Source organism: Diabrotica virgifera, chromosome 5 (genome assembly GCF_917563875.1).
Source record: "Diabrotica virgifera virgifera chromosome 5, PGI_DIABVI_V3a".
Classification (NCBI taxonomy): Eukaryota; Metazoa; Arthropoda; class Insecta; order Coleoptera; family Chrysomelidae; genus Diabrotica; species Diabrotica virgifera.
Window position 1 is genome coordinate 34554581 of NC_065447.1, and position 27990 is coordinate 34582570.

At 31.9% G+C, this 27990-nt stretch overlaps 1 protein-coding gene across 1 annotated transcript; it reads left to right on the plus strand.

The window, feature by feature from the left end:
* The first annotated feature begins 4958 nt into the window (after positions 1–4958).
* LOC126885671 (DNA-directed RNA polymerase III subunit RPC3) lies at positions 4959–27626 on the plus strand. The gene is made up of 4 exons (XM_050652364.1): positions 4959–5227; positions 16558–17281; positions 22062–22570; positions 26754–27626. Exons 1-4 carry the CDS (start codon positions 5081–5083, stop codon positions 26886–26888), a joined length of 1515 nt encoding a protein of 504 aa, XP_050508321.1. The 5' UTR covers positions 4959–5080; the 3' UTR covers positions 26889–27626.
* The last annotated feature ends 364 nt before the right edge of the window (positions 27627–27990 follow it).

Consider the following 27990-nt stretch of genomic DNA (forward strand, 5'->3'; position numbering starts at 1 on the left):
ATTTAACTATAGCATAGAAACTAAATTATGGATGTTACAACTGTTTTATTTTACAATTTTATTCTTATTAAACATTTTATAATTATCAAATAACCAATAAGGATTTAGCAACCTGTGCAAGAGACGTCGAATGAAGTAGGTTTTGTGTAAATCCGTGACTGCATAAATATAATGTCAATAATGTGTAATAATTGTTTAAATTTAAACAAATTAAGGCAGTGCATTAATTTTTTAACTGATTTCTGTGCAATTTATTTAGGTATAAGGAATTTAAATTGATTAGTAGGTATTAATTAAATACAGTTTAAAATTTATCACATAGGTACCTATTATAATTAATCGTCGTTTGGAAATTGTGATTTTTATTTTTAGGAAAAATTGTGCTTGTAGAAAAAGTATAGTGTGAAACACGTGCAGAAAGGTAATTTCTCACTCGTTTGAATTGCGGCACTCGCTTGCGCTCGTACCGCAACTTTTCAAACTCGTGAGAAATTAGTACCTTTCTGCACTTGTTGCACAATATACTATTTTAACACGGTTGTAGAAAAAAATGTATTTTCATGATTATTTGTCAAAGAAGGTATGAATGAGGTTGGGAATTGTACCAAATTTGATCCAGACATGCATATGTTAAAATCAATGGATGACAAAATATTATATAAAAATATTAAATATAAAACTGATAAAAATTAATTAAGTACCTAGGTCATTTTGTTTCCCTGTTAAAATATAAAAAAAGTTTGGTTTTTTTACATTCACGTTATACTTATTTATTTCTAGTTAAGTTAGCTGCTGTTTTTATTATAAAAAAACCTAAATTATATTCAAATAAGTTAATAAAGTTTTAATTCTTGATTTAGTAGATTTTAGCCAAGCATGCAATATATTTCCTAAATAAAATACGGCAACGTTGTCTTGTATTGAATTGAGTGCGTCATTTTGTAATTGTTGTGTTGTGTATGCGTTTTATATCAATTTTATACAATATTTGTGTATTAAGTTTTTATCCCGTACCCAAGTGATTAGTGAAGTGAATGTTTCATATTTTAGTTATTAATAGACATTTTTACAGTGTATAAATTATTTTTCTTCCCTCAACTGTGCCTAGTTGTTTCCAGGTAATGTTAATAATTCCTAAGGTAGAAAGACAATTATTTTACATTATGTTATGAAAACAATGAATTCATGTCAAAATTTATATAAATAATAATTATTACTGTCATTTGTTGATTTCATTATTGTTCTTACATACATACTTATCATTTTTTAAATATAATCGCTGCTCATGCTAAATTCTATGTTTGTGTATGTTATTAATTTTTTGTTTTTGCAATAATTATTTTTATTTTTATGGTTTCTGTAATAAAAATATTTTTATTGCAAAAACTAAAAATTAATAATGCACATTATAGAATTTGGTATGAATAGCGAAGCTTCCAAAACGGTACAGATATCTTCCCAAAATGTTACAGAGATCTTCCAAATCGTTACAGAAATCTTCCAACTGTAAAGGCTTAGTTGGCTTCCAAAAATATCGACGGCGTTGGAATATGGGACCAATTTGGCCTATAGAGTTCCCTATCTACCTCACCCCCTAATCTATGCCCTACACCGAAAGGTACTAAGGGGTCTACTGATTAAGTAAAGTAAAAAAAATTGTAAAAAATATTAGTTGGTCAAAGCTGTGGTATATATTTTTACCTTAAATATACTTTCGTTTTAAATACTGAATTTAAGTTTTTTTAATGTTCCGTAAAATGTAATTATAAATTAATCTAATAATCTTAGCGCCATCTACATGATAATTGTGAAAGTATCCGAAGTAAGAAATTCATATTTTATCAATAGAACGTCAAAATGATTAGCAAAATCTTAAAAAAATCGATTACAATTTAATTACTTTTTTGTAATCCGCTAGGAGCGCCACCAGCGAAGCTCAGAGCGTATATTATATCAATAGGGAGTTTTTGTGCACACAAATACGTAAACGTAACCCATCTTTTTGACATATACGCTTGCGCATTAATGGTTGAACTCCCGTATCTCGATGCGTATTACCTAAAGTAGCGCTCTGATACGTACGTGAGAACGCATCCCTATCGAGACGAAAGTCACCGAATGCACACGAGGATCTTGCCCGATTGGCGATTACCTACCAATGGCTACCAAATGAACATTTCATCAGCGTACTACCCGTTTATAAATATTTAAGGTTATATTGGTTATTGGTTTAGTCTAATTGAGTAAAATTATTCTGTGTTTGTAATTGGAAATTGGAACTTCATAATAGATTTAAAATTTTATTGTTTTCAAGTTGTCTATTAATAAAGCAAAACAAACAAATCTTGTATTAATTTAAGAAATACTGTGATCACCACAATTAATAACTTGATAAACAAATGACCTAATTTCTGTAAAATTTTCAAATAAATATGAACAAACTATTTACATTATACTGGAATTCTGATGTAGGTACAATAATTTACAACTAAAAAGTAGGTATAAACAAAAATAAAAAAATTTTAACCTAAGGAAAAATAATATTTTTATATTTAAATAGAAGCAATAAAAACCATACAATTTCATCATTCATTTATCTTTTTTTACATTTGTATATTAATTGTATATTGTGTGAACATTGTTTTATTTTTTTAATGTCAACGGAATTTAAAAATTACTTTACGATTTGCTTTACGTTACGTTAAAGCAGTCACAAAAACTACCTATTTTAACGTTCATCCTCTACGACACGTTAGTGGCTTTACGTATACGGAGATGCGTACGTTACGTAGCAACAAAAACTCCCTAATATTTTGTCAAAAATAACATAACGTTTTCATGGAGGTTGTACCAGCCTCTACTATTTTGTGACAAAATAACTAAGTAATCCTACACCCAAAGGCGTTGCTTATATTATAAAGAGGGTACTTAAGTTTCATCCTTTTTAGACCATCTATTTAGATTGCCATTATGTGCAGTACGATCTCCAGCTCAAGGGTGACACTTGTGTATGAGAAAAATCGATGAGGCTCATATAGGAGTTGTTTGTTAGCAAACATGTTACACAATATATTTCGTTTAAACAGTGTTTCTCAAAAGTACTTCAGTGGATAATATATTATGTGGTTTTTAATATAACTCATTCATATATTTTCTCCATATATTGATGATCAGATTGGAATCTAAAATCTGAATTTTTTTTAGAGATTCACTTACTACAACATATAGCAAGATACTTTGTATTTTTGAAAATCAATTTTCTTTCTGATAGAGAAGGTAGAAACATACATTGATCATTTTGTTCAATATTAACCCTGTGTTAGTGTGCACAGATAAATTAGCATGAGAGGTGTTCTGGGGTATGTCATACCATACCCCAAATTAACTAACGTAGAAATTTAAAAATTATTTACTCTTGATCATTTAAAATTATTAATCTTGGTTTTTTGCTTATTTATGAGTCAAATAAGTTATTATACTCTAAAAGTCTTGTATTTAAAAGTTAAACATAATTCATCCTAATATATTTTCGATTTTATAGTAATAAAAGGAGTACCTGGGGTATGGTATATACCTACCCCAGAACACTAACCGAGGGTTAATTTGGAAGTTATTTGTTAATTCATTTTGTTCAATATGAATGTTCAAAAGTCAACATTCTGATTCATATTTAACTGAAAAGTATCTGTCACCTAAGTAGTATTTCAGACGTAGAGCTGATGGGGCAGTAAGCTTTTTAGTTTAAGGAATGTTATGCCAGACTTTATCACAGGCCTGACTATCAAGAAATACTGCTAATTTCAAATCAACTGCAAATCAAAAATAATGTAGAGTTACAAGAAGGAAATGAAAACAAGTGAAAATATTGAGAAAACATGGAAATTATTTGGTGAACAATGACCAAGATGGTAGATGAACATAGTGTAACTGATAGATTCAAGAAATAACAACTACATGTGATGAAGAAATACCAAACCTTATGGAAGAAAGAACACAATACAAGAACAATGCAGATGAATACAAAAGAAAACAAACAAATAAAATAAAAAATATGGGCAGTTGGAGAAAAGTGAAGGTGGATTGATGTTTAGAAATGGAAGAATTATAAACGACACATGACATGTTCAATATGGGCAAGAAAGTTCGTGAAGAGTGGTTAGCCTGTATAATAAGAAAAACACTAATTACTCTAGTAGATATTAGGTACAAGAAAAGTTATTATTGATGGATGAGAAATACTTGAATCATGGAGTACCTAATTATATAACTGAGTTGTTGTAAGATGACTGGCCAAATATAAAGAGCAGTGCAAATCAAGAAGAACCTGAAATTTTAAAATCTGAAGTTCTTCATGCAATTAAATCAGCGAAAACCAAAGAAGCGACTGGACCAGATAACATACCAGCTGAACTCTTAAAAATGATACAAGAAGACTTTCCTACTAAAAATACCTGAAAAATAGCTTATTATGTTTTTATAGCAATTCCAAAGAAGCAGCAGGCAAAAAGATGCGACGAATACAGGTTAAATAAATAGTCTGATGAGCCACACAATGAAAATTTTTCTTCACATTATTGACTGAGATTGAAGTCATTGCAAGAGACCTAGATGAAACCCAGTTTGAATTTAGGAATGCGCTGGGTACACGTGAGGCACATTTTTGTTTAAATGTATTTATCCATAAATGCCGAGACCAACGTAAAGATATTTATGTGGTTTTCATTGATTAAGAAAAGGCTTTTGAACATATTAAGAACCAAAGGCAGGTGGTCGGTTAAACGGTTTGAATAATGGAATAATTTTACATTTTCATTTTTGAACAATAGATAAATATACACTTTCGTCTTTTTAGTAGATATATTAAAGTAACTCGAATATTTTACGAAATAAAACAGGGTAATCCAACTTATAAACCACATAAGATTTCGATCCCAGTTTATGATTATACTCCCTTACAGTTATGCACACATGATTACACCTTACACCAATGAGAAAATTTATAGGTTATGTTTATGTTTAAAATTTAATTAAATTAAAATATATTTTAAAAGTTTTGGTAATAATTTACCATTTTTGAATAATGTCAAGTCAGTTAGGAAAGGTGCTGAGTATAATATTGGCTGAACGATTTGGTGCAGTGGTAGAAAAAGTAGGAACTTGCTTGTATCAATATGGAAGTGCACCTTTACTTCACATTAAAAAAAGAACTGAATTACCCCTTTCAAAGGTATTATATTAAAGTTTTAACTTTTATTAAGTATGTCATGCTAGTTCATTATTGTGTTTTTATTGCTTATTTACCAACTACATAATGGAGTACTTTATGGCCCACACAGGCACAAAGCCAAAAAATTTAATAACTTCTTAATAACATTTATTATTAAAGTTACAAAATATGTAATTAAATTATTATAACCACATAACATTATTTAGTGTAATTCACATAAAACTGGCAATTCAGGAAAGATCCGGTGATAGATAGAATGCCAGTAGCAAATGTTGATTCCCCTATCATTGTCTGCATATGCATATCAAGTTTATGTACGGAAAAGCCAGATCCAGAAAGTATGCCTGCCAGCATCCCTGAAACCTCATTTTTTGAAGATATACTACCCTGTATTATATCCTGCAGCAACTGACATACTCTTCCATCTGTATACTTTGTCAGGATCATTCAAACCCAGATATTTTGCCATAACGAAGAGAATTTTTCCAAATGAATTTTTTCCAATAGTTTGTACAGTACAGTGACCCTGTCTATAGTTCAGAAAAAACTTTCTTCATTAAGAATGTCTCGTTTAGTGCTTCATGGTTAAATTTTAAAACAGAACTTTTTTAGACAGAACTTTAGTTTTTTTTATTTGGCATCCTTTTCACCCTTGCTTCAAATATTTGCTTAACACATTGATGGACAGAATGTCTACAGACGTCTAATTTCCATTGATGTAATGTGACACAACATCTACAGGGTGATTCGTTAAGAATGTCCAATATTTCAGGTGTAGATTCTGGACCTCAAAATATTAAGATTTAACCCAAATCATTTAAATAAAATGTGGCTCGTTACTGAGTTACAGGGTGTTTTATTTAAAAATTTAATAACTATTTTTACCCAGGGCTTTAACACTATTTGACATATCCTTGTCATACTTGGCAGAAAATATAGGTGCTGTACATCCTACTAAATTATGATAAATAAACTTTTCTGGATACTACCAGAGGCATACGACAGGGGAAAGTGAATGGTTGACCCTTCCCAAATTCTACGCCACTGGCGAAATTGCTATTTTAGCACAATATTTAGATTTTCCAATACTTTCTATGTAAGTAATATACTCTTCATTCGTAACGTTAAAGTCATGAGTTTTCGAGATATTTGAAGTTGAAAATGAAACGGCATAGCTATTTTGATTAATGTATTGTGCTCCTTCATTTTTAACTTTTAATATCTCGAAAACTAATGATTTTATCGGTACAGATGAAGAGTATATTATTTGCATAGAAAGTATTGGAGAATCGAAAAATTGCAATAAAATAGTAATTCCGCCAGTGGTGTAGAATGTGGGAAGGGTCAATCATTCACTTTCCCCTGTCGTACGAATCTGGTACTAGCCAGAAAGTTTTATTTAACATATTTTAGTAGGTTGTACAGTATCTACACTATCTGCTATTTCATTTTTAAAAATAGACATAAATTCTTGAAACACATAACAAACCATAATAAGTACTAATACACGAAACAATCTCATAAACTATAATATACCAATACATAGACTAACAGCATCTGGAAAAACCACAGAATATGCCTGTATTAAATTCTTTGATAAACTGCCTTAGAGCATCAAAATAGAAACTGACATAAATAAATATAGAAAGTCTGTTCGACAGTTGCTCATACACTTTGAACCATACAAAGTGGGAGAGTAGCTTCAAGCTGACCTGCAGGGAGACTGAGGGCTCTTATCTGAATCTAAATGTCACTGTTATTGTTATTATATTTTAATATTACTTTTATGTTAAGTGTAGGTTGTTACAGCAACCATTATAATTTGTAATTGACACCATTCTCTCTGTTGACAATTTATATTTGTATGTAACTTGTGAATCCTGAGAATAAAGCTTTTTTCTATTCTATTCTATTCTATCTGCTAAGTATGATAAGGATATGTCAAATACTTTTAAAATACTGGATACAAATAGTTAATATTTATGTAATAGGGATGTTTGATTTAAAAATTTAAAAATTATTTTTACCCAGTACTTTAAACGTATTTGAAATTGCCGTATCATACTTGCCAAAAAGTGTAGGTACTGCACACCTTACTAATTTATGTTAAATAAACGTTTCTGGCTATTACCAGAGGCGTACAGGGGAAAATGAATGGTTGAACCTTCCCAAATTCTACGCCACTGATGGAATTGCCATTTCAGCATAATTTTTAGATTCTCCAATACTTTCTATGCAAATAATATACTCTTCATTCGTATCGATAAAATCATTAGTTTTCGAGATATTTGAAGTTAAAAATGAAGGGGCACAATACATTAATCAAAATAACTGTAAAGTTTCATTTTCAACTTCAAATATCTCGAAAACTAATGACTTCAACGTTACGAATGAAGAGTATATTATTTACATAGAAAGTATTGGAAAATCGAAATATTGCGCTAAAATAGCAATTTCGCCAGTGGCGTAGAATTTGGTAAGGGTAAACCATGCACTGTCCCCTGTCATACGCTTCTGGTAGTATCCAGAAACGTTTGTTTATCATAATTTAGTAGGGTGTACAGCAACTACACTTTCTGCAAAGTATGACAAGGATATGTCAAATAGTTTTAAAGTACTGGGTAAAAATGGTTATTGAATTTTTAAATTAACACCCTCTAACTCAGTAACGAGGCACATTTTATATAAGTGATTTGGGTTAAATCTTAATATTTTGAGGTCTAGAATCTGTAGCTCAGAGATTGGACACTCTTAATGAATCACCCTGTATAGACGACATTTTTAAAACGAGTTGTGACAAAATAACAGTAGAGGTTGGCTTTCAGATATAAACATTATGCGAACACACACTGCCCATGGTCGTCGTCCACATGTTTACAAAAAATGTTAAAAACTAATTGTTTCCATAAACTATAAGCACTAAAAGAAATTCAGCAATTTTTCTATTCTACTTTACAAAATACATAGTGTCACAACACTTGCTTATACATTTGACGCACTGTCCATCAATGTGTTAACTTATGGCAATTAGTGATGTTAATATTATTTACCATTAAAGTCTTTTTTACTATTGAATATCTGGACCATAAGGAACTCAGAGAAAAAATTTCAGCGAGATCACCAAAGTATCCAAGCAGCACAGTTTTAGTAATATGTTTTATACAGTTTTCTGCAACCCAGTTTAGTAATTTGTCGTATTCTGTGTCATATACATCTCTCAATTTCCTCGGTAACAAGTTTTACATTGGTTTTTCCACTTTTTTTGTGATCTCACTTTTTAGGTTTGACAGCAGCAGATGTTTATTTTTGTTTGACATCATTACCCTAACGACTATATTGCTTACTTAGTCCAGTCGGGTTAGACGAATAACAGGCCTAACCTTGCATTAGGAGCTGCCCCAAATTTTATTTTTCTAATCTTTAGGGAGGGTCAATAGTAGTGTAAATTTAAAATCTCGACTGAATTCCGCCATTGTGTTAGTCGCCATCTTGATTTTAAACGAGAACCGTTTCTGCTCAATATCTCCGCCATTTTCAACTTTTCGACAAAAAGTATAACAACCAAAATTGTTGAAAATGTAATTTTCTATCATTTCTATTTTTACAATTTTTTCGTGCCATCGATATTTTCCGAGTTATAGTGGAAAATAGTGAGAGTTATATATAAATAGAGCATACTTATTGAATTATCTCGTTTATTGTTAGTTTTACGACAAAAATGTTCCTATACAAAAATAGAGAGAATTGAATTCTACACAATTTTAGTTTCTTTAATTTTTTTGCTAAAGTTAATATTTAAGGTAGTATGTATGCGATAATGGCGCGAGCGTAAGACCTGACTGATTTTGTAGCAATTGTTTTTGTTTAATATCTACGCCATTTTCAACTCAAATTGTTCCAAATATGATTTCCTACAATTTCTTTTTAACAATTTTTTTCATGCGGGTGATATTTTCCGAGTTAAGTGGGAAAATAGTAAAAAGTGGTGGGGGGAACATAATTACTGAATTGAATCTTTTTTCCGAGCTGCCCCAAATTTTATAATTCTATCCTTTAGGGGAGATCAATAGTAGTGTAAATTTAAAATCTCGACTGAATTCCGCGGTTGCATTAGCCACCATATTTATTTTAAAGGAGAACCGTTGTTGCTTAATATCTCCGCCATTTTCAACTTTTCGACAAAAACGGTAGGAACTAAAATTGTTGAAAAAGCAATTTCCTACAATTTCTTTTCCACAATTTTTTTATGCGATCAATATTCTCCGAGTTAGGGAGGAAAATATTGTAAGCAGAGGGAAAGCATAATTATTGAATTGTCTCATTTATTATTATCTTTACTACATAATTGTACATAAACAAAAATAAAGAGAATTATATTTTATACAATTTTTGAAACTTCCAATGAAACACCAACCAAACTAAGTACATAAAAGATATAAATAATAACTTATATACATTAAGTTCACTTAATTTTATTAACTAGCGGCTTTTATTGGTTGACTTTTTCTGTCGATAATTAAGTTTCATGTCAGCTAACATATTTTAATATTTCAACAATTTTTTTTTAATTTTGGACGCCACTGGTTCTCTCGAAAAATTGTAGTCAATCGTAATTGCAACAATTTCAGTCCTTACACTTTTTGTCGAAAAGTTGAAAATGGGGAAGATATTGAACAAAAACAATTGCTTTAAAATCAATCGGGTCTTACGCTCGCGCCTTTACCGCATACGTACTACCTTAAATATTGATTTTATCAAAAAAATGAAAGAGATCAAAATTATACAAAATTTAATTCTCTTCATTTTTGTATAGGTTAAAATTTGTTGTAAAAGTAATAATAAACGAGATAATTCAATAAATCAATAATTATGCTTTAACTGTCACTGTTTTCCCCCATAACTCGGAAAATATGGACCGCACGCAAAAAATTATATTAAATAAAATTATAGAAAATCGCATTTTCAACAATTTAAGTTTGTATATTTTTTGTCGAAAAGTTGAAAATGGCGGAGATAATGAGCAAAAACCGTTCTCGTTTAAAATCAAGATGGCGGCTAACGCAACGGTCAAATGCAGTCGAGATTTTAAATTTATACTACTATTGACTCCCCCTAAAGATTAGAAAAATAAAATTTGGGGCAGCTCCTAATGCAAGGTCAAATGGTATCCCGACTGGGCTAACTTTACTATGATAAATTTTCTGAATTTTTAAAAATATTTAGATTGTGAATATGATAACAAACTACACTTGTGAGCAAAAGAATTGACGCACTCAATGAATTGCAGTTTGTGCTTAGTAATTTTATGTTTGTGTAACTTAGAATTAAAACAACTAATGCAAAAAAATATTGTGTATTAGGTATAGAGCTTCCAAAAAATAATTGCTTTATGCAAAGTGGCAACGTGTTGTAAAATTTGCTTACTTCTGTATGGCATAAGGAACAAACATTGTAACAAACATTGTAACAGGCATATTCTATGCAATGTAGACCTTTATAAATTTGCCGGTGCAAACAGTGAGCTATGGAGGTAGTTAGTGTATGTTTTGGGATGGAATATCCTTAGAAGGTGTAATGAAACTGCAAAACCTTTATAAACTAGGTTTTAATATACAAGAAATCAGCATGAGGTGATTAATGAAATTACAAAAACATGACATAAGCAGATGACAGTAACTAAGATGAGAAATAACAAACATAGTTCACAGGCTACTACATTTACCACAGCTTTATTTTTCAACAAAGTATTTAAGGTAAGCAGGAGCATTTCTTTCCCTTGTACCTCTTCTAATAAAAATGTCTTTATTTTCTTCCCTCAAATCAGTTTCAATGCCACCCTCTTCCAGAACGTTAACAGGAGAAATATTTGTATTTTCCTCACATGTATCACCCAATCTAGGGCTCGGTGGATCTTTGATAAACTGTTCATTACAAAGCTCAGACTCCGATCCAGTAACATTGTCACAGTCAAGTAGAGATGCATCTCCTCGTGGTGCAAGTTGTCTTAAAGCTACTGTTGTTTCTTTGCCATCTTCACGTCTAACAACAGCATAGTTCGGATTTGCTTCAATCAGTTGCACTTCTTCAACAAGAGGGTCATATTTGGAGTGCCTCACATTCTTTTTCATAAACACTTTTCCAGGGGTTATCAACCATGAAGTAAGTGCAGTTCCATTTAAAGCTTTTCTAGAATGATGAAACATTCGCTTATGAGGGGTACTGTTTGTAGCTGTACACAAGAGAGAACGAATTGAAGGAAGAGCTATATCAACTACTTCTTCATGAGAAATAACAAACATAGTTCACAGACTACTACAGAAGGAAAATAGAGCTTGTGTCTGTATCCGGTGGCAGTTGCGGAGGAGGTTTGACAGAGGATCGTTACATTACGGATATTTTCCAAGACCATGATGTTCCTTAAGCCGGCTACATTGGCAACGGCTTCATGATAATGCATAATAATGCTCGATGTCACAGCACGGCGAAAGAGTACCTTGCCAACACCAATATAAAAACAATGAACCGGCCTCTATTGAGTCCGGATATGAATCCCATTGAGCACCTATGGGACGAGCTCAAACACAGGGTTCGGGTCCGTAATCCTGCACCAGCGACAGTGGCGGAGCTAAAAAATGAATTAGATGAAGAGTGGGAAGCGATTCCTCAGGAATCAGTCAGAAACTTAATAAGGTTCTTAAGATATAGGATTCAAAGTGTAATACAATGCAGGGAAGGATGTACTTACTTACTTTACTCCTCTTGATTCAATTTGGAACATAGGGCCTCTACAGTCCCCCTCCATTCATCTCTGTTTCTGACCAGGGCTTTCACCTCTTTCCATGTTAACACATTGTCTTCTAGCTCTCTGGTAATATTTATTTTCCAGGATGTCATTGGTCTGCCTTGTTTTCTTTTTCCAGTTGGTTGGTAATCCAGGGCTTGTTTGGTTATACATATCATCTTCATTTTTCCTTAATGTGTGCCCAATAAATTTCCATTTGCGTCTATTTATCGTTTTGGCTATCGGCTCTTGATTAGTTTTTCTCCAAAGTTCCTTGTTACTTATTCGATTTGGCCAATATATTTGCAATATTCGTCTTAAGAGGATCGGAACGTATTTCCGGCTGCAATGCTATTCAAATGGGGATTCATTTTTTTCAAATCCTGAGAAAACTAATAAATATTTTTGAAAAATTTAAACGCAGAATAAAAGATTACGTTATTAGCGAGGACCGAAAGTCCCTGAGAACTTCTATAATGTTTATTTTAATAAGTTACAGGGATGAAAAACTAAGAGAAAAGTTAGTGTGATTTTTAATTTCAAATATCTCATTCAAAATAAACTTTTTATTTATTCTAAGGGACTTTCGGCCCTCGGTAATAATTTAGTCTTTCATTCTGCGTTTAAATTTTTCAAAAATATTTATTGGTTTTTTCAGGATTCGAAAAAAATAAACATAATGCCGTGGTAATATTTTCCAAATCTATCTTTGTCTTACAACGCACTCAGCCGAATATAATATTGTCAGCATATATTGTCAGTCAGACACTGACAATCAGTGACAATTTTAAATATTTGACATTGCATCGGGAATATGTTGAGTTATTGTTATTGATTAAATATTATTGATATATTTATAGTGTATTTGATAAATAATTTATTTAAGACGTGAACTTAATAAAAAGTTATTTATTGTGTATTATTTGTGGAAGATCCAAGCAGAGAATACATCAGGATAATATATATTCTGTGATCCAAGTATTTTGTTGTTAAAGATGTTCAAAATTGTAAGCGTTCCATTTCAATATATTATTAAAAAATCACTTTAACACTTTTCCTCTTTTCTCGATTGAGTATTAGTTTTTGTTGTACAAATAAATTATTACAATCACTGAATACATAGTTAGTGAAAAAATTATCACATTTATTAACTGAATTAATAATTTGCAATTATAAAAATAACAGTTATCCAAGAACATTCAAAAGCCATCTCTTTAAATTAATGATGACATTTTCAAGTAGAATGACATTCTAGTAATGTTTACATATCCATACCAGTGTGAATTTTACTACACGTCATTTGCCGTGTAAAGACAGAAAAAGTAGGGATTCACGTAAAATATTTGCGAATTATGTACCCATAGCCTTAAGGCATCTATTTACAAATGTTTGAACCTTTTGTATAATCTTTTTCTCTATTTTCCAAGTTTCTGCTGCATATAGCAAAATGCTCTTTACATTTGTATTAAATATCCTGATTTTGGTTTTGGTTGTTAATTTATTGGACTCCCATGTTTTCTTCAGCATGCAGAACGCATTTTGGGCTTTAGTTATCCTTCCATTAATTTCCTCTTCTATTCCACCGCTAGCGTCAATTATGCTTTCCAGATAGCAAAACTTTTGTACATTTTCTACTTCTTCTCCTTTAATGAATATACTCATTTCTCTTTCCGTATTTATCTTCATAAGTTTGGTTTTTCTTGTGTTAATCTCTAATCCTATTTTTCTTGCTTCTTTTGTCACCTTTTCTGTTTTTTTTTTGCATATGTTGTCTTTTTTCGGACACAATACATATATCATCCGCAAAGTCTAGACTGCGGGAAGGATGTACTGAGTAATAATTTTGATTTTTATGTTATTTTACTTTTATATTCATTGCATAAGGGCTTTCATTCATAACATGTTTTCTCACATATAATATTTTATTATCTTTGTTAGATTCTGTGATTACTAACTTTAATATTGATGCCATTGCAATAAATATTACTTCTGTTCACAATATTTTACTTAATTTTACATATATGTATGTTCATAGACACTTGCCAAACAGCGTAGTCAAAAAATATAACTTATTTTATTTTTAAGAGGATCGGTACGTATTTTCGGCTGCAATGGTATTCAAATGGGGATTCATTTTTTTCGAATCCTGAGAAAACTAATAAGTATTTTTGAAAAATTTAAACGCATAATGAAAGATTACGTTATTAGCGAGGGCCGAAAGTCCCTGAGAACTTCTATAATGTTTATTTTAATAAGTTACAAGGGTGAAAAACTAAGAGAGAATGTAGTGTGATTTTTAATTTCAAATATCTCATTCGAAAGAAACTTCTTATATATTCTAAGGGACTTTCGGCCCTCGATAATAATTTAGCCTTTCATTTTGTGTTTAAATTTTTTAAAAATATTTATTAGTTTTTTCAGGATTCGAAAAAAATGGACACCATGTCCGTGGAAATCGAACATTCGCTATCTTTGTCATACAACGCACTCATTCGAATATAATGTTATGACAAGACTCAAGACAGTGACAAGTAGAGATGTGTCCGACCCGCTATTTTGATATAACAGTTCATTCTGCTACTGCTTTTTAACGCTTTTACGATGATAATAAAATCAATCAAATAGTTGTTTATTAAATAGTATTGATAGTGTATTTGAAAAATAATAATTTATTTAAGGCGTACAATTATTGAAAAGTTATTTATTGTTTATATATTATTTATGAAATATCCAAGTATTTCAAGTCATTAAAGTTCAAATAAAAGTATTATTTTATAAGAGTTTGTTCCGAAAACCGTAAATAAGTACGAGTTTAGTTATAAAGTAAAGTGCCCATGGTGGCATAAAATGTAGTAAATGCTAATGCTTCAAGTACGTACTATACATTTTTGAAGATTTCACTACACTTAAAAAGCATTTGCTTTTCTCCGTAGTATTTGCTACTATTTACCAGCCTACATAGAAGAATGTACTACGCTTTTGAAGTATGTGCTTGTTTAGTAGTATTTTGCTTCAGTTTAAGTGAAGTTGGTGGGTGGACGTCTTCGGCGTAGGTATTTTTTTGTTACAATATGGCAGCATTTATGAATGTGTGTCATAGAAAAATTTACAAACTAAGAAGAAGATTTTTAATTTTTGGGGTCATTCTTTTATCAAATAAAATTTAATAATTGTGAAGATGATTAACAAATAACAATTGTTCATTTTTATCCTCGCGTAACTCTTTTGTCGCTTCGGATCTGAGTCACTCATTTTTACCATTGATTATAAACCACCCACTTGTGTATTTATTAATCAATGTTTTTACTCATGTACAATTCTAATAATTTGGTACGTAAAAATGTGAATTCACAAATCACAAGCACATGGAAAACTAATTCCATCACGATTGGTGTAATGCAGACACGGCTGGCGCTACGCTTTGTAGTAGATACTTCTGGTCAGTAGTAGGTACTTCTGTTGTGTAGTAAGTTCTTCTCAACAAAAGCACCTACTTTTATGTAAAAGAAAATGCTGCAAAGTAGTGACTATTTGCTGAAGCAATAGCATCTACTACGTTTTATGCATTCCACCCATTTTCTTGAGTGAATTATTAAATGTTGACTTCATATTTTAATAAAGATGATTTTAAGATTTTATTATAAAAGGCTTCGCTTTTTACGGAGAGTTTTAACGCTTTTTTTCTCGAAGAAAAATAATAAAATGATATTTTCGGTTCCTTTTCCTAAGTGACTTCTCTATTGAGGTTGGCGGTCAATATGGCAAATTTCTCTCTATTTTGGGCTTGATGAACTCATTTCCTGTTATGTGAGTCCAATCTCTGATGTTTCGGAGCCAGGATTTCTTCTTTCTTCCTATACCCCTTTTACCTTCGAGTTTGCCTTCTAATATTACCTAGAGCTGCTCAAATTCCCTATGGCGCATTATGTGTCCTAGATATGACGTCTATCTAATTTTGATAGTATTGACCTTATCTAAGCTTTCCATGGTAACAGGATATTATTAAAATATCTTTACAACTTTTTTTTCGTTTTCGACTATTTGTATAGTATATAAATAATGGTAACCACTGAATACATAATTAGTGAAAAAATAATCCTATCATTTATACAAGTAAAGGTTGTCCAAGAACATTCAAAAACTGAACGAAACCGAAATAGCCATCTCTACCTCTCTAATGACAATATCACTGTCAACCTAATGTTTACATGTGCAATTTCCATACCAGTGAGAATTTTACTACACGTAATTTGCCGTGTACAGACAGAAAAAGAACGGATAGCCTTAAAATATTTGCGAATTATGTACCCATAGCCTTAAGTCGATTTTTTTGATCGCAAGTGTAGTATGACATAAAAGTTTGTATGCACTGTGGGCATTAATATATACGTATACCCTCGGGGGACTTACAAACACTCAGGCAAGAGGCCCTCATGTTTGTAAGATAGTGGCCCTCAGCCCTCAGGCACAAACATCTACTTAATGCCCTTGGTACATAAATATTTATTATTCCATTTATATGTTAATTATATTGCTTCAACTTTTTCAGCTCAAAGAATCTCTCGCTATACTTATAAAATATCAACTTGTAACATTTGTCCCTAACCAGAATGAAAATTTGGCGAATTATTGCATAAAACCAGACAAAGTATTACTCATGTTACGATATCCAAAGTATATAAATCTTATAAAAAAGAAATTTGGGGATGCTTCGGAAATGATAATCGAAGAATATCTTCTAAGAAGTTATATTTCAGCCTCCGAAGCTTTGATCAAGATCCATGAAAGATTATCAAAAAACAATGAGAATAATGTGTCATTTGGTCAATTGAAAAACGAATTTATTGCCTTAATAAATGCCAAATATTTAATAAAGCTTCCACACAATGAACAAGAAGATAAACCTGTACCAAAATTAGTTTTAAATGAGAAAGACATGCACATACTCCCACCTATAGATATAAATTTACTCGTAAAAGCAAAAGCTGGCGAGCAGGTAGCGTTCCCTGATAAAGATATTTATTGGCAAATAAACTTCGATAGATTCCACCAGGACATGAGGGATAAAATTATTTTTACTGCATTTGCTAAAAAATTTGACGAAAATGCTGGGGAGCTAGTTAAAATGTTGTTACAACAGATGTATATAAGAACCGAACCTTGGGCAGATGTGTCTAATCCTATCCCTATTTTGGAAATTAAAGATATGGTGAAGAAACAGAAGAATTTAAGCCAGTTAAATGCTGTTTTTGACCAATATATTAATGTAATTGGTGAGTTTCTTTTATCTATTATTTTTGCTTTTTCTTTGCTTTGCTTTCCATACTTTTTTTTGAGTTCCATGTTAGGATTAACTTTAATAACCCTCATATTGGTACAGTGATTATGAGTATATAGCTATATTTGTTATGTGGATAACCCAAAGGAAGCACTTTGTTGTGATTCCTGTAAAAGCTGCATATGTAGAAAGTGCAGTGATTTGACGGAAACGGAGTGGAGATGCATACTTTTAAAGAGGCGTACCTTGTCATATTTGTGTAAAAATTGCGAACAGAGGGTGCTGCTGATTCCAACAATGTTGAAGCAGATTCAGGAGCTACAAAATGAAATTGTTGAACTAAAGAAATTAGTTTCTGGTGGAAACAATGCCAATGGTAATAATCTGATGAATGAATCAATTTATGCAGAAGCTCAGGAAAGAAGTGTCAGATCTAAAAATATACTAATTTTTAACGTTGATGAATCGAAGTCAAGTGAATATTCACAACGTATTAATTATGATAAGGATAAATGTAATGAAATCTCTCAAAAACTTGATGTCCAACCTGGGGAGTTTAGAGTTATCAGATTGGGTAAAATTACAAATAAGCCAAGACCATTAAAGGTACGTTTTACAGATAATACAGTGGTATTATCTTGCTTGAAACTTAAAAGAAAATTAATTCCATTCAACAAGGACATCAAAATCAATGCAGACCTTACCATTATTCAACGAGATTATATAAAGACCCTTTATAAGGAACTGGAGGAGCGCAAAAATGCAGGTGAATCTGATTTGATAGTTAGATATCAGAATGGTGTTCCCATTATTAGCAAAAGGGGAGCGTTTGAATAAAAAAACTAAAAAAGAAGTTGATGGTTTATTGTCAAAATATTGGTAGTATGAAATCCAAACTGACTGAATTTAAACTCGCTGTTAGTGTTACTTCATATGATGTTATATGTCTTATTGAAACATGGTTAAATGATGAAATCTCGTCCAATGAAATTTACCTTCCTGAGTTTAATATTTATAGGAAGGATCGCGATCTACAGGTCAACAATAAGTCTACTGGTGGAGGAGTCCTAATTGCAGTTCGTAAATATTTGAATTCCTATAGTATACCTACTGTATCTGCTCATTTGGAAGAACTATTTGTTTGTATCAAATATGGTGACCTTCAGCACATTTTTGGTACAATTTACATTCCCCCTAAGTCAGCTAGAGGACTATATGAAGAACATGTGGATAGTGTGCTAGAGGTATGTGAATCTCACTTAGGCTCAGAAGTAACTATTTTTGGTGACTTTAACATGCCAGACGCCACTTAGGTGCTGAAAGATGACATTCTTGAACTGATTTGTCCAGATTTATCCAATAGCAAATTTTTATCTGACTCTTTTGGTGCATGTGGTCTTAATCAACGGAATCATATTCCTAATAAGCGTGGAGTTTTTCTAGACTTACTTTATACACATAATTTGAGTAGTGAGATTACTGAAGCAACGGATATACTATTTAACAGTAGTTTTCATCATGTACCATATTGTGTATATAGCTCTAATTCATCACTACCAATTGAGACTTTCTACTATGATTTTAGAAATATTGATTTTGTAGGTATAAATAATTATCTTGCTCATATTAGTTGGTCATATATGTATATGTATAATAGCAAGGATATTGATTTATCTATTCAATTCTTCTACAGCGTTATCTGTGAGGCTATTCATGTATTTGTACCACTGAAACTTTATAAAACATCAACTTTTCCAGTATGGTTTACAAGAGAATTAAAAAATTTGGTTTTTAAGAAAAAAATGCAGCACAAACAATACAAAAAAACACTTAATCCTTTTGACTATCATAAATTTTGTGAACTACGCTTACAATGTAAAGCTCTGAGTGAGATTTGTTATAGAAACTATTTGATTAAAACTGAAACAAATATTCAGAACGATCCTAGTTGTTTTTGGAAATATGTCAATAATTTACGTAAATCTAATGGTTATTCCAATACAATGTTTTTAAATGATGAACGTAGTTCTGATGGTCAAACTGTTGTTAACCTTTTTGCTGAAAACTTTAGCACAGTATATTCAGGTAAAAAAATAACATTACCAACTACTACCTCTGTTGATGTAATTCACTTGAACAGGGTAACTCTAAGTATTATTGACGTGTTCGAAGGTATTAACCAATTAAAAAACAAGTCTTCATTTGGCCCAGATGGTGTTCCTGCTCTTTTAATTAAATGTTGCAAATTTACTTTAGCCTATCCCATTTTATATTTGTTTGACTTATCTTTGGAAACAGAAAAATTTCCTGATTTTTCGAAGGATAGTTTTATTACACCAATTTTTAAATCAGGTGATAAGGAAAATATTAAAAACTACAGGGGTATATGCATACAATCAACATTATCTAAATTTTTGGATAAATTAGTGACTCGTCACTTAAATTGGGCATGTAAAAATGTAATTATACCACAACAGCATGGTTTTCAATCAAGTAAATCTACTGTTACAAATTTACTTTGTTATCACAGTTTTATATTAGAGGCTATTGAAAAGGGATTACAAGTTGATTGTATTTACACAGACTTCTCTAAAGCCTTTGATAGAGTCAATCATGACCTACTTGTATATAAGTTGAATAATCTTGGTTTAGGGAATAGCATTGTGACCTGGTTAAGTAGCTTTTTTTATGGTCGTCAACAACGTGTTAAAATTGGCAGTTATATATCTAATGAAATTCAGGTTCATTCAGGAGTACCACAAGCAAGGCTCACATTGTGGACCATTATTATTTAACCTCTTTATCAATGATCTATCATCTGTAATTGAAAATGTTAACTTTCTACTCGTTGCTGATGACTTTTATTTCACATTGTAGAGAACTTATTGGATAGTAAAATTCTACAAAATGACTTGGATAAAGTATATGAATGGTCTATTTCCAACAATTTATTATTAAATATCGACAAATGTCATATTATTAGTTTCTCAAAAACTAACACTACAGATCTGTATGAATATAATATTGGTATAAATGTGTTGTCTAGAGTTGATGAGATGAGAGATCTAGGAGTAATTTTTGATAAACAATTAAATTTTAAATCTCACCTGCGTGTTCTATGATCTAATGCTAACAGATCTCTAGGTTTTGTAAAAAGGAATACAAAAGTTTTTTCTGTATCCGTTCTTCGAGTTTTATATTGTTCAATAGTTCGATCATCCCTAGAGTATGCTTCCATTATTTGGTCTCCTTATTATGAGGTTGACAAAGTCTTAATTGAGAATATTCAAGTACGTTTTGCTCGATACGCTAGATTTAAATTGCAGATTCTCAATAATTTTAACAACAATGATGTTCTTCAGCATTTGAATTTGTCACTTCTTGTAAATAGACGAACAAAACTAAAAATGCTTTTTATCTATAAACTAATGAACGGCTTTGTTAACTGTCCTGAATTACTATCGGAAATCCGAATTAATACAACCAGTTACAACTTACGAAATCCTTCTTTATTCTATATTGGGTATCACCGTACAAATTATGGTAGAAATGATCCGATGACTAGAGCTCTTAGGCACTTTAACACATATACTGTTGATCCATTTTTTTTAGTTCAATTTATTCTTTTAGGCAATTGTTAAATTGTGTTGATCATGTTTAGTTTGTTTATGGTGTTACATCATATTTTTAACACGTTTTATATTGTTCTTATTGTATATGTTAGAATTTAACTATGTCAACTATTTTATAATTCATTGTATTACTTTTTTGAACAATGGTGAAACCGTTAATAAATAAATAAATAGTTTTATTTTTTTTATGATATGGTTTTTATTCCCAATACAAACAGAAATTAAAATATAAGATATTTAATGATACAAAATACAGGTATATAAGAATATACGTAGAGCCTAGTAGGCCCATGGCATGATTGATCATTCTCCTCCAGCCGTTCTCGTCCATTGCTTTCATCCTCCAATTTGTGACATTGAATCTTTTTAGATCATCTTCTACATCCAATTTCCTTGTTCTGGGTCGACCTCTTCTCTGACATCCCCCAATTTTACTTGACAGTAGCATTTTCGGTAGTCTACCCTCTGGCATCCTCTGTATGTGTCCTATCCAACTTAGTCGCTGGTTTCTTATTACTGCTAATATGCTGGGCTTCCCATATAACTCTATCAGATCTCCATTTGTCCTTCTGATCCAAACGCTGTTCTTCATTTTTCCTCAAAATATTTTCCTTAGTACTTTTTGTTCCCATATCTGCAACATATCTTTTTATTTCATGTCCATGTCTTTGATCCATATAGGTTACCACAGACCACAGGCCTAATAATTGTTCTGTATATTCTTAATGTGTGTATAATAAATAATGTATTTTGTTTTCATGTCATTAATCTATATTCCTTTTCTTATGGCTTTTTCTTCTAATTATTTAGTTATCTGTATCACTTCCTGTTTGCTTCTTGCTACTAGTACCATATCATCAGTGAATACCAGACATTGATGCTTTTTATGATATATAATTCCTTTTCGATTTATATTGTCTTCCTGCAGAACGTTTTTCAGGAGGAGACTAAAGAGAATAGATGAAATTGGGTCACTTTACCTTACTCCTTCATTTACTAGGAAACTGTCATATTTCATTATTAACTTTTACTTTACTTGGTTGGTTTATAATACAGATATATGCAGAATATATCTCCCAATCCACTAGTTGTTTATTCTGAATTTTAGTGATATTTGTGATTGATTCTTAATTTTTCTTTCAGAACAAGATCAGAGTAACTTAATAAGAAAAGCAGGCAATGGTACATTTCAAATTCATCTAAAAGAAGCCTTTACTCAGTTTACGTGGGAGGTTGTAGAACACTGTGTTATGGAAAAATTCGATACAAAAGCAGCTAGAATATTCAGATTAGTCAGATTAAAGAAATATATAGAACCAGACATGATACAACAACTTGCCATGATACCAGCCAAAGAAGCCAAAAGACTAACTTATCAACTATTAGAAGAGAATTTTTTGCATATTCAAGAATTGAGGAAGGCCGCTGTAGGCGGTAGTGGTCCTAACAAATCTTTTACTTTATTTCACATAAATTTAGATTTGATTGTTAGAATGCTTCTAGAGTTGTGTTACAAAACTTTGTTTAATGTTATGACTAGGCGAAAACATGAAAAAATAACGAACAAAAGAATAATTGATAAGAAGCAGAGAGTAGAAACAATTGCCTTGGGTATGAGAGCACAAGGAGCAGCAGAAGAACAGTTAACTGAGGTGAGTAGTGGTGATATTTTGAGTATTTTTATACAGGTTTATTAGGAGTTGAGTTGTCTTTTCAATTTTCAGTTTCTTTTGCTTTACATGTAGCATTGTCCTTCTCGCTGCTTATATATAGTTAAAAAAAATTATGGTTTTTTTCGTTCTTGTCATAAGTCATCAGCTCGTTAAGATATAATGTGTAAATGCCTATACACACTTTTAGAACAGAACACAATCAAACTCTCGTTTGAAACAAACAATGGCCTGAAACAAGGAGAAGCGCTGTCACCTCTCCTTTTTAGTATAATCCTGGAGGAAGTAGTAAAAACCATTCTTAACCATTCTTTGTCTTAGTTCTAAACTGAGATGATTATTGCAAAGAAATGACTTTATTTTCATAAAAGTAGTTTTAGTCATTGCTATTCTACGTTTTATGTCTATGTCTGGATCTAGATGGTCCGTTATCACAGTTCCCAAATATGTCATTTTGTGAACTTTCTCAACTTGGACTCTGTTTAATTGAAGCTTTGTATCGGGATGTGGGTCACGACTAAACACTAATAATTTGATTTTGTTTGAGTTTATTTTAATGCCCATTTCCTCTCCTACCTCGTGAATACGATCAAGCAGAATTTGGAGACCTTCAATATTATCTGACAGAATTACTGTATCGTCTGCATATCTAATCACATTATAAGTAGTTCCCCGTTGATTTTTATTCCATATGGCTGTCTCTCAGGTGCCTTTTTAAATAGCTGGTCCGAGTAAACATTGAACAATGTTGGCGACAAAATGCAACCTTGTCTGACTCCTCGTTGTATGAAGATTTCATCGGTGTAGTTATCTCCAATTTTTACGATAGCACTTTGATTCCAGTACAAATTTTTAATGAGACGAATATCCTTGTTATCTATTCCGATATTTTTCAGTATTTGCATTAATTTTACATGCTGTACTTTATCGAATGCCTTTTCGAAGTCCACAGAACATGCAAATACATCTTTTCTTCGGTCACGGCATTAGAACAGAACTACTGACAGTAAATGGACCAAAATTATTACTAGCATAATATGCGGATGACATTGACATTGCAGGAAAGACCGTCCCACTGTAAAGGAAACTTATAACATATTAGAGATAGAGGCAAGAAAACCGGTCTACGGGCCAATGAAGAGAAAGCCAAATATAAACTGAAACTCAAACAATTAGAAATGCACGTCATAGATTTAATGACATCATAACCCACCAGTACAAACTTGACGACAAACTAATTCAACAAAATTTTCGTCATATATTAGTTTTTTGCTACCGTTAGGTTTAGCAAGGAAGCGCTGTTGCCGAATAAAAAACGTAGTATGTATATTTACCAAAACCGCTACTGGCTACACTGTTTTTGTTTGTCTTTAACAGTGTGAGACAAAGATAACCATCTATAATATAAGTGTCAAAGTCATGTTGTAATATAGAAGGTTATGTAAGATTTTTGTTTGTTTATTTTTTTTCTTCTTCTTTTATGGCCTTTGGGAGCTGTGTCTATTTAGCCAGCAACATTTTTTAAAATTAACGCCTAACTAAACCTACCATACAACAAAACTATTACGAACCTAATCGACCAATCAAGGATAGGGAAGGGAAAGGGTTAAAAAATAAACTGTCGTTAAATTAACCTCAAAGCATAAAATATAATTTGAAAACAATAATTTAACTTTATATTTAACCTCCAATATTATGGCACACGTCAGTTACCATTTACAATCTGTTCAAATATAATAATGACGTCATATAAACTCGTGACTAATTCTACCCAATGAAATGCTTGCTGTAATAGGAATGGCATGTCAGGCATGTCAAAAAAATCTGATTATTCCCCATATATTTTTTCAAATTTAGAATATGGCAACAAGGGGAAAATTACTTGCATTCCTTATTGTTTGACTTTTCCTATATGTGCATTAATAGAAAAAATATAACTTTGAAAGAGTGTAGAGCTTTAAATATCTGGGAGCGATTCTTCTTCTAAAAGTGCCTATCTTCTGGAGATGTTGGCGACCACATTGACCCATCTTATTCTATTTACGGCAGCTCGAAATAGATCAGTTGACGTTAGACCAGTCCACTTTCTAAGATTGGCTAGCCAGGATATACGTCTACGTCCAGGGCCTCTCCTGCCCTCAATATTGCCTTGTCGAATCAACTGTAGCAGTCGGTATTTTTCATTACGCATAATGTGGCCGAAGTAAGCCAATTTTCTGTTCTTTACGGTGTTAACCACTTCTTTGTCTTTTCTTAGCCTCTGGAGAATAGTTATATTAGTTGTGTGGTGTATATATGAGACCCTCAACATACGTCGGTAGCACCACATTTCAAACGCCTCTAACCGTTTTATGGCATCTTCTGTCAGGCTCCAGCTTTCAACTCTGTAGAGAAGGACACTAAAGACGTAACATCTAAGAATTATTATGCGTATATTGATACTTAAAGAACAAGTTGCACAAAATTTTCCTAAGACTGTTAAAAGAGCTTTTGGCCTTTTCAATAAGAGTTTTCATTTCGTAGCTATGATCCCAAGTATCCTTAATGTTGCAGCCGAGATATAGTCTGTTCGCTAAACTCAGACGCAACTTTCTAGATGTTTTAGTCGGTAATTTTGCCAATTTTAGTAAAATTGGCAAAAAATAATTACTAAATAGTTAATAATCACTAAATACTTAGTAATTTTGCCAATTTTTGCAAAATTGGCAAAAAACAAAAAAATTATCGACTAAAATATCTAGCCAGTTGCGTATGAGTTTAGCGAACCGACTATAGCATATTTTCTGTACTCTCTCTAGGGGTGTATTGTTTACGGTAATTTGGGCGTTTATGTTGGTGTTTTTACTAATGATCATTATTTTTGTCTTCTTACAGTTTAGTTTTAGGCCGTATTTGTTACATGCTTCTACAACATTATCCATGATCCTTTGGAGCCCCTGCGCACTATCTGCCAGCAATACTGTATCGTCTGCATATCTAATATTATTTATAAGTTGTCCATTTACTGCAATACCTTCTTCTGATTCGTCCAAGGCCTCTCTAAAGATCTTTTCAGAGTATATGTTAAATAATGCTGGTGACAGTATGCAACCCTGTCTAACTCCTTTTTCGACTGTGAAGATTTCGGACAGTTTATTTTCGAATCGAACTGTTGCTTTTTGTTGGAGATATAAGTTTGAGACGAGTCTTATATCCTTACCATCGAGTCCTGATGTTTTTAGGATATCGATTAGTTTTCCATGTGGGACTATCAAATGCCTTCTCGAAATCTATGAAACATGCATACACATCGCAATTGACGTCCCTAGCTCTCTTTATTAGAACTTGCAAGCTGAAAAGTGCTTCCCTCATTCCGAGTCCTGCTCTGAATCCAAATTGAACTTCACTTAGCTGTTCTTCTTGGTGTATATGCGCGAGTGAATGATAGTAAGGAGTACTTTAAGTACATGGCTCATCAAACTAATTAATCTGGGAGCGATACAGAAGAAATAAAAGGACTTCAGGTATGTATAGCCTCCACAAAACTATTAAATCCAAGAGCCTAACACGAACATAAAAAATCAGGATATATAAATCAGCGATTAGACCTGTGTTCATGTATGGGTGTGAGACGTGGACGCTGACAAAAGCAATGGCAAGATGTTTAGTAGAAACATCCTCAGACGGATCTTTGGACCATATCACGACGTGAATACTAACCAATACAGAATGAGAATGAGAAACAATTCTGAGGTCAAACAGTTATATAAGGCTAGCAACATAGTCCAAGAGATTAAATCCAAACTTTTAAGATGGGTTGGTCGTGTCTATATATAGGCAGCCCTGATAGGAAGAAGGCCCTTAGAACGTCTACGAATGCGATGGAGATATAACATATGGTCAGATTTAAGAACAATGGGGCTACCCACTGACTCAACTATCATGGACGACCGTTCGAGATGGAGACAGGCGGTAAAAGCCAAGACCCACCCTGGGTTGATGCTACGAGAAAAAGAAGGATCTTTGCCTCATATTTGTCCCTCATAGTTATTGATTTTTTTGTTATTTTTTACAGCTTTCTTCCGAAATGTTCCCAGTTTGCTTCATTGTATTTTGTATTCATATTTAGTGTTGTTTTTGTATTCCAAATACATACTCACTGTATACCTAATGTTTACTTTTTTAGATTGAAGAAATGATTACGCCTCCGGAAAGAGAAATTTTAGAAAAAATCGACAGGACCATGAAGAAGTTTAACACAGTCGAATTAGAAATTGATGACACCATATTTTTGATCGAAATGTATTTAATGTATCGGTAACATTTTTTCAGTGCGCTAAGTGTATCACTAAATTATTATTTTTATATAACTTTTTGTTGTTTACAAAATATTGTTATTCTATTTCTTCCTAAGTTATGTATATTGATATTAACCTTTAACTACACGCGCTGGCGTACTTTGTACGCCAGATATAAGAATTCTACTGGAAATATATTTAAAAATTTAATTTTTGACCTTGCTTATTTTTCTAACCTATCACTGGAATGTGCTTTATAATTTGGTTTTAGTTTCGTTATAATCGGCGTTCTGGAAAGATCGTAATTTACATTTTATTATTTGTTGTTTCCGGTGGTGGACAATATACCCCAGGATTATATTACTATAAGTCGTAATATAAGTACATATTTTAATTGTTTTTTAGTCATTATGGCAAAAAATATATTTTTCTTTATAAACAATACTTTTTCTCCTGTAAAAAATCACATTTAAAAAAATTTTTTATTAGTAATTTTATTTACCATGGACTCCAGTTATTCCATGATTCCAGTTATAAATCCCAATTGGCTTACTGAAAAGGAACTCCAAGTATTCACTGATGCCGAATAAGGTTTATAACAAACAACTAAGTGTATTTTTTCAAAAAAAATTAAACAAATCCGCTGTTTTTAAGTGTATTTTCTTGTGGCGTACAAAGTACGCCACGCGTGTAGTTATGTTATAACTTGATGCGCGGGTAGTTAAAGGTTAAAACTGAAACAAATAAATAAAAAATCATAATTAGTGTTTTATTTTCAGTTTTTGTAAGGTAATAATTTAAAATAACTAATAAATATTATTTTATTCATATATCTGTAGGACATGATTGTTTTTAAACACTGATGTTCCTGAACACCTGTTATGCTTCTGAGGTGATTCCTACATGCTATCCCCAGTATTTCAGCTTTATTAGCGCATATCTATAGACCAAGAGGCAGCGCTGAAAAATTTCTTTGAATTTACTAAAGCTAGATTTTTCAGAGTTGATTACTGTGAGTGTGTAGAGAAACATACTGCGGTCGGTCAAGCGAAACGTAGAATAGGGGTTACTGAGAGGGTATCAAAGTTGCTTTCCTACGAAGGTAATTAAATCCATTTACTAAGG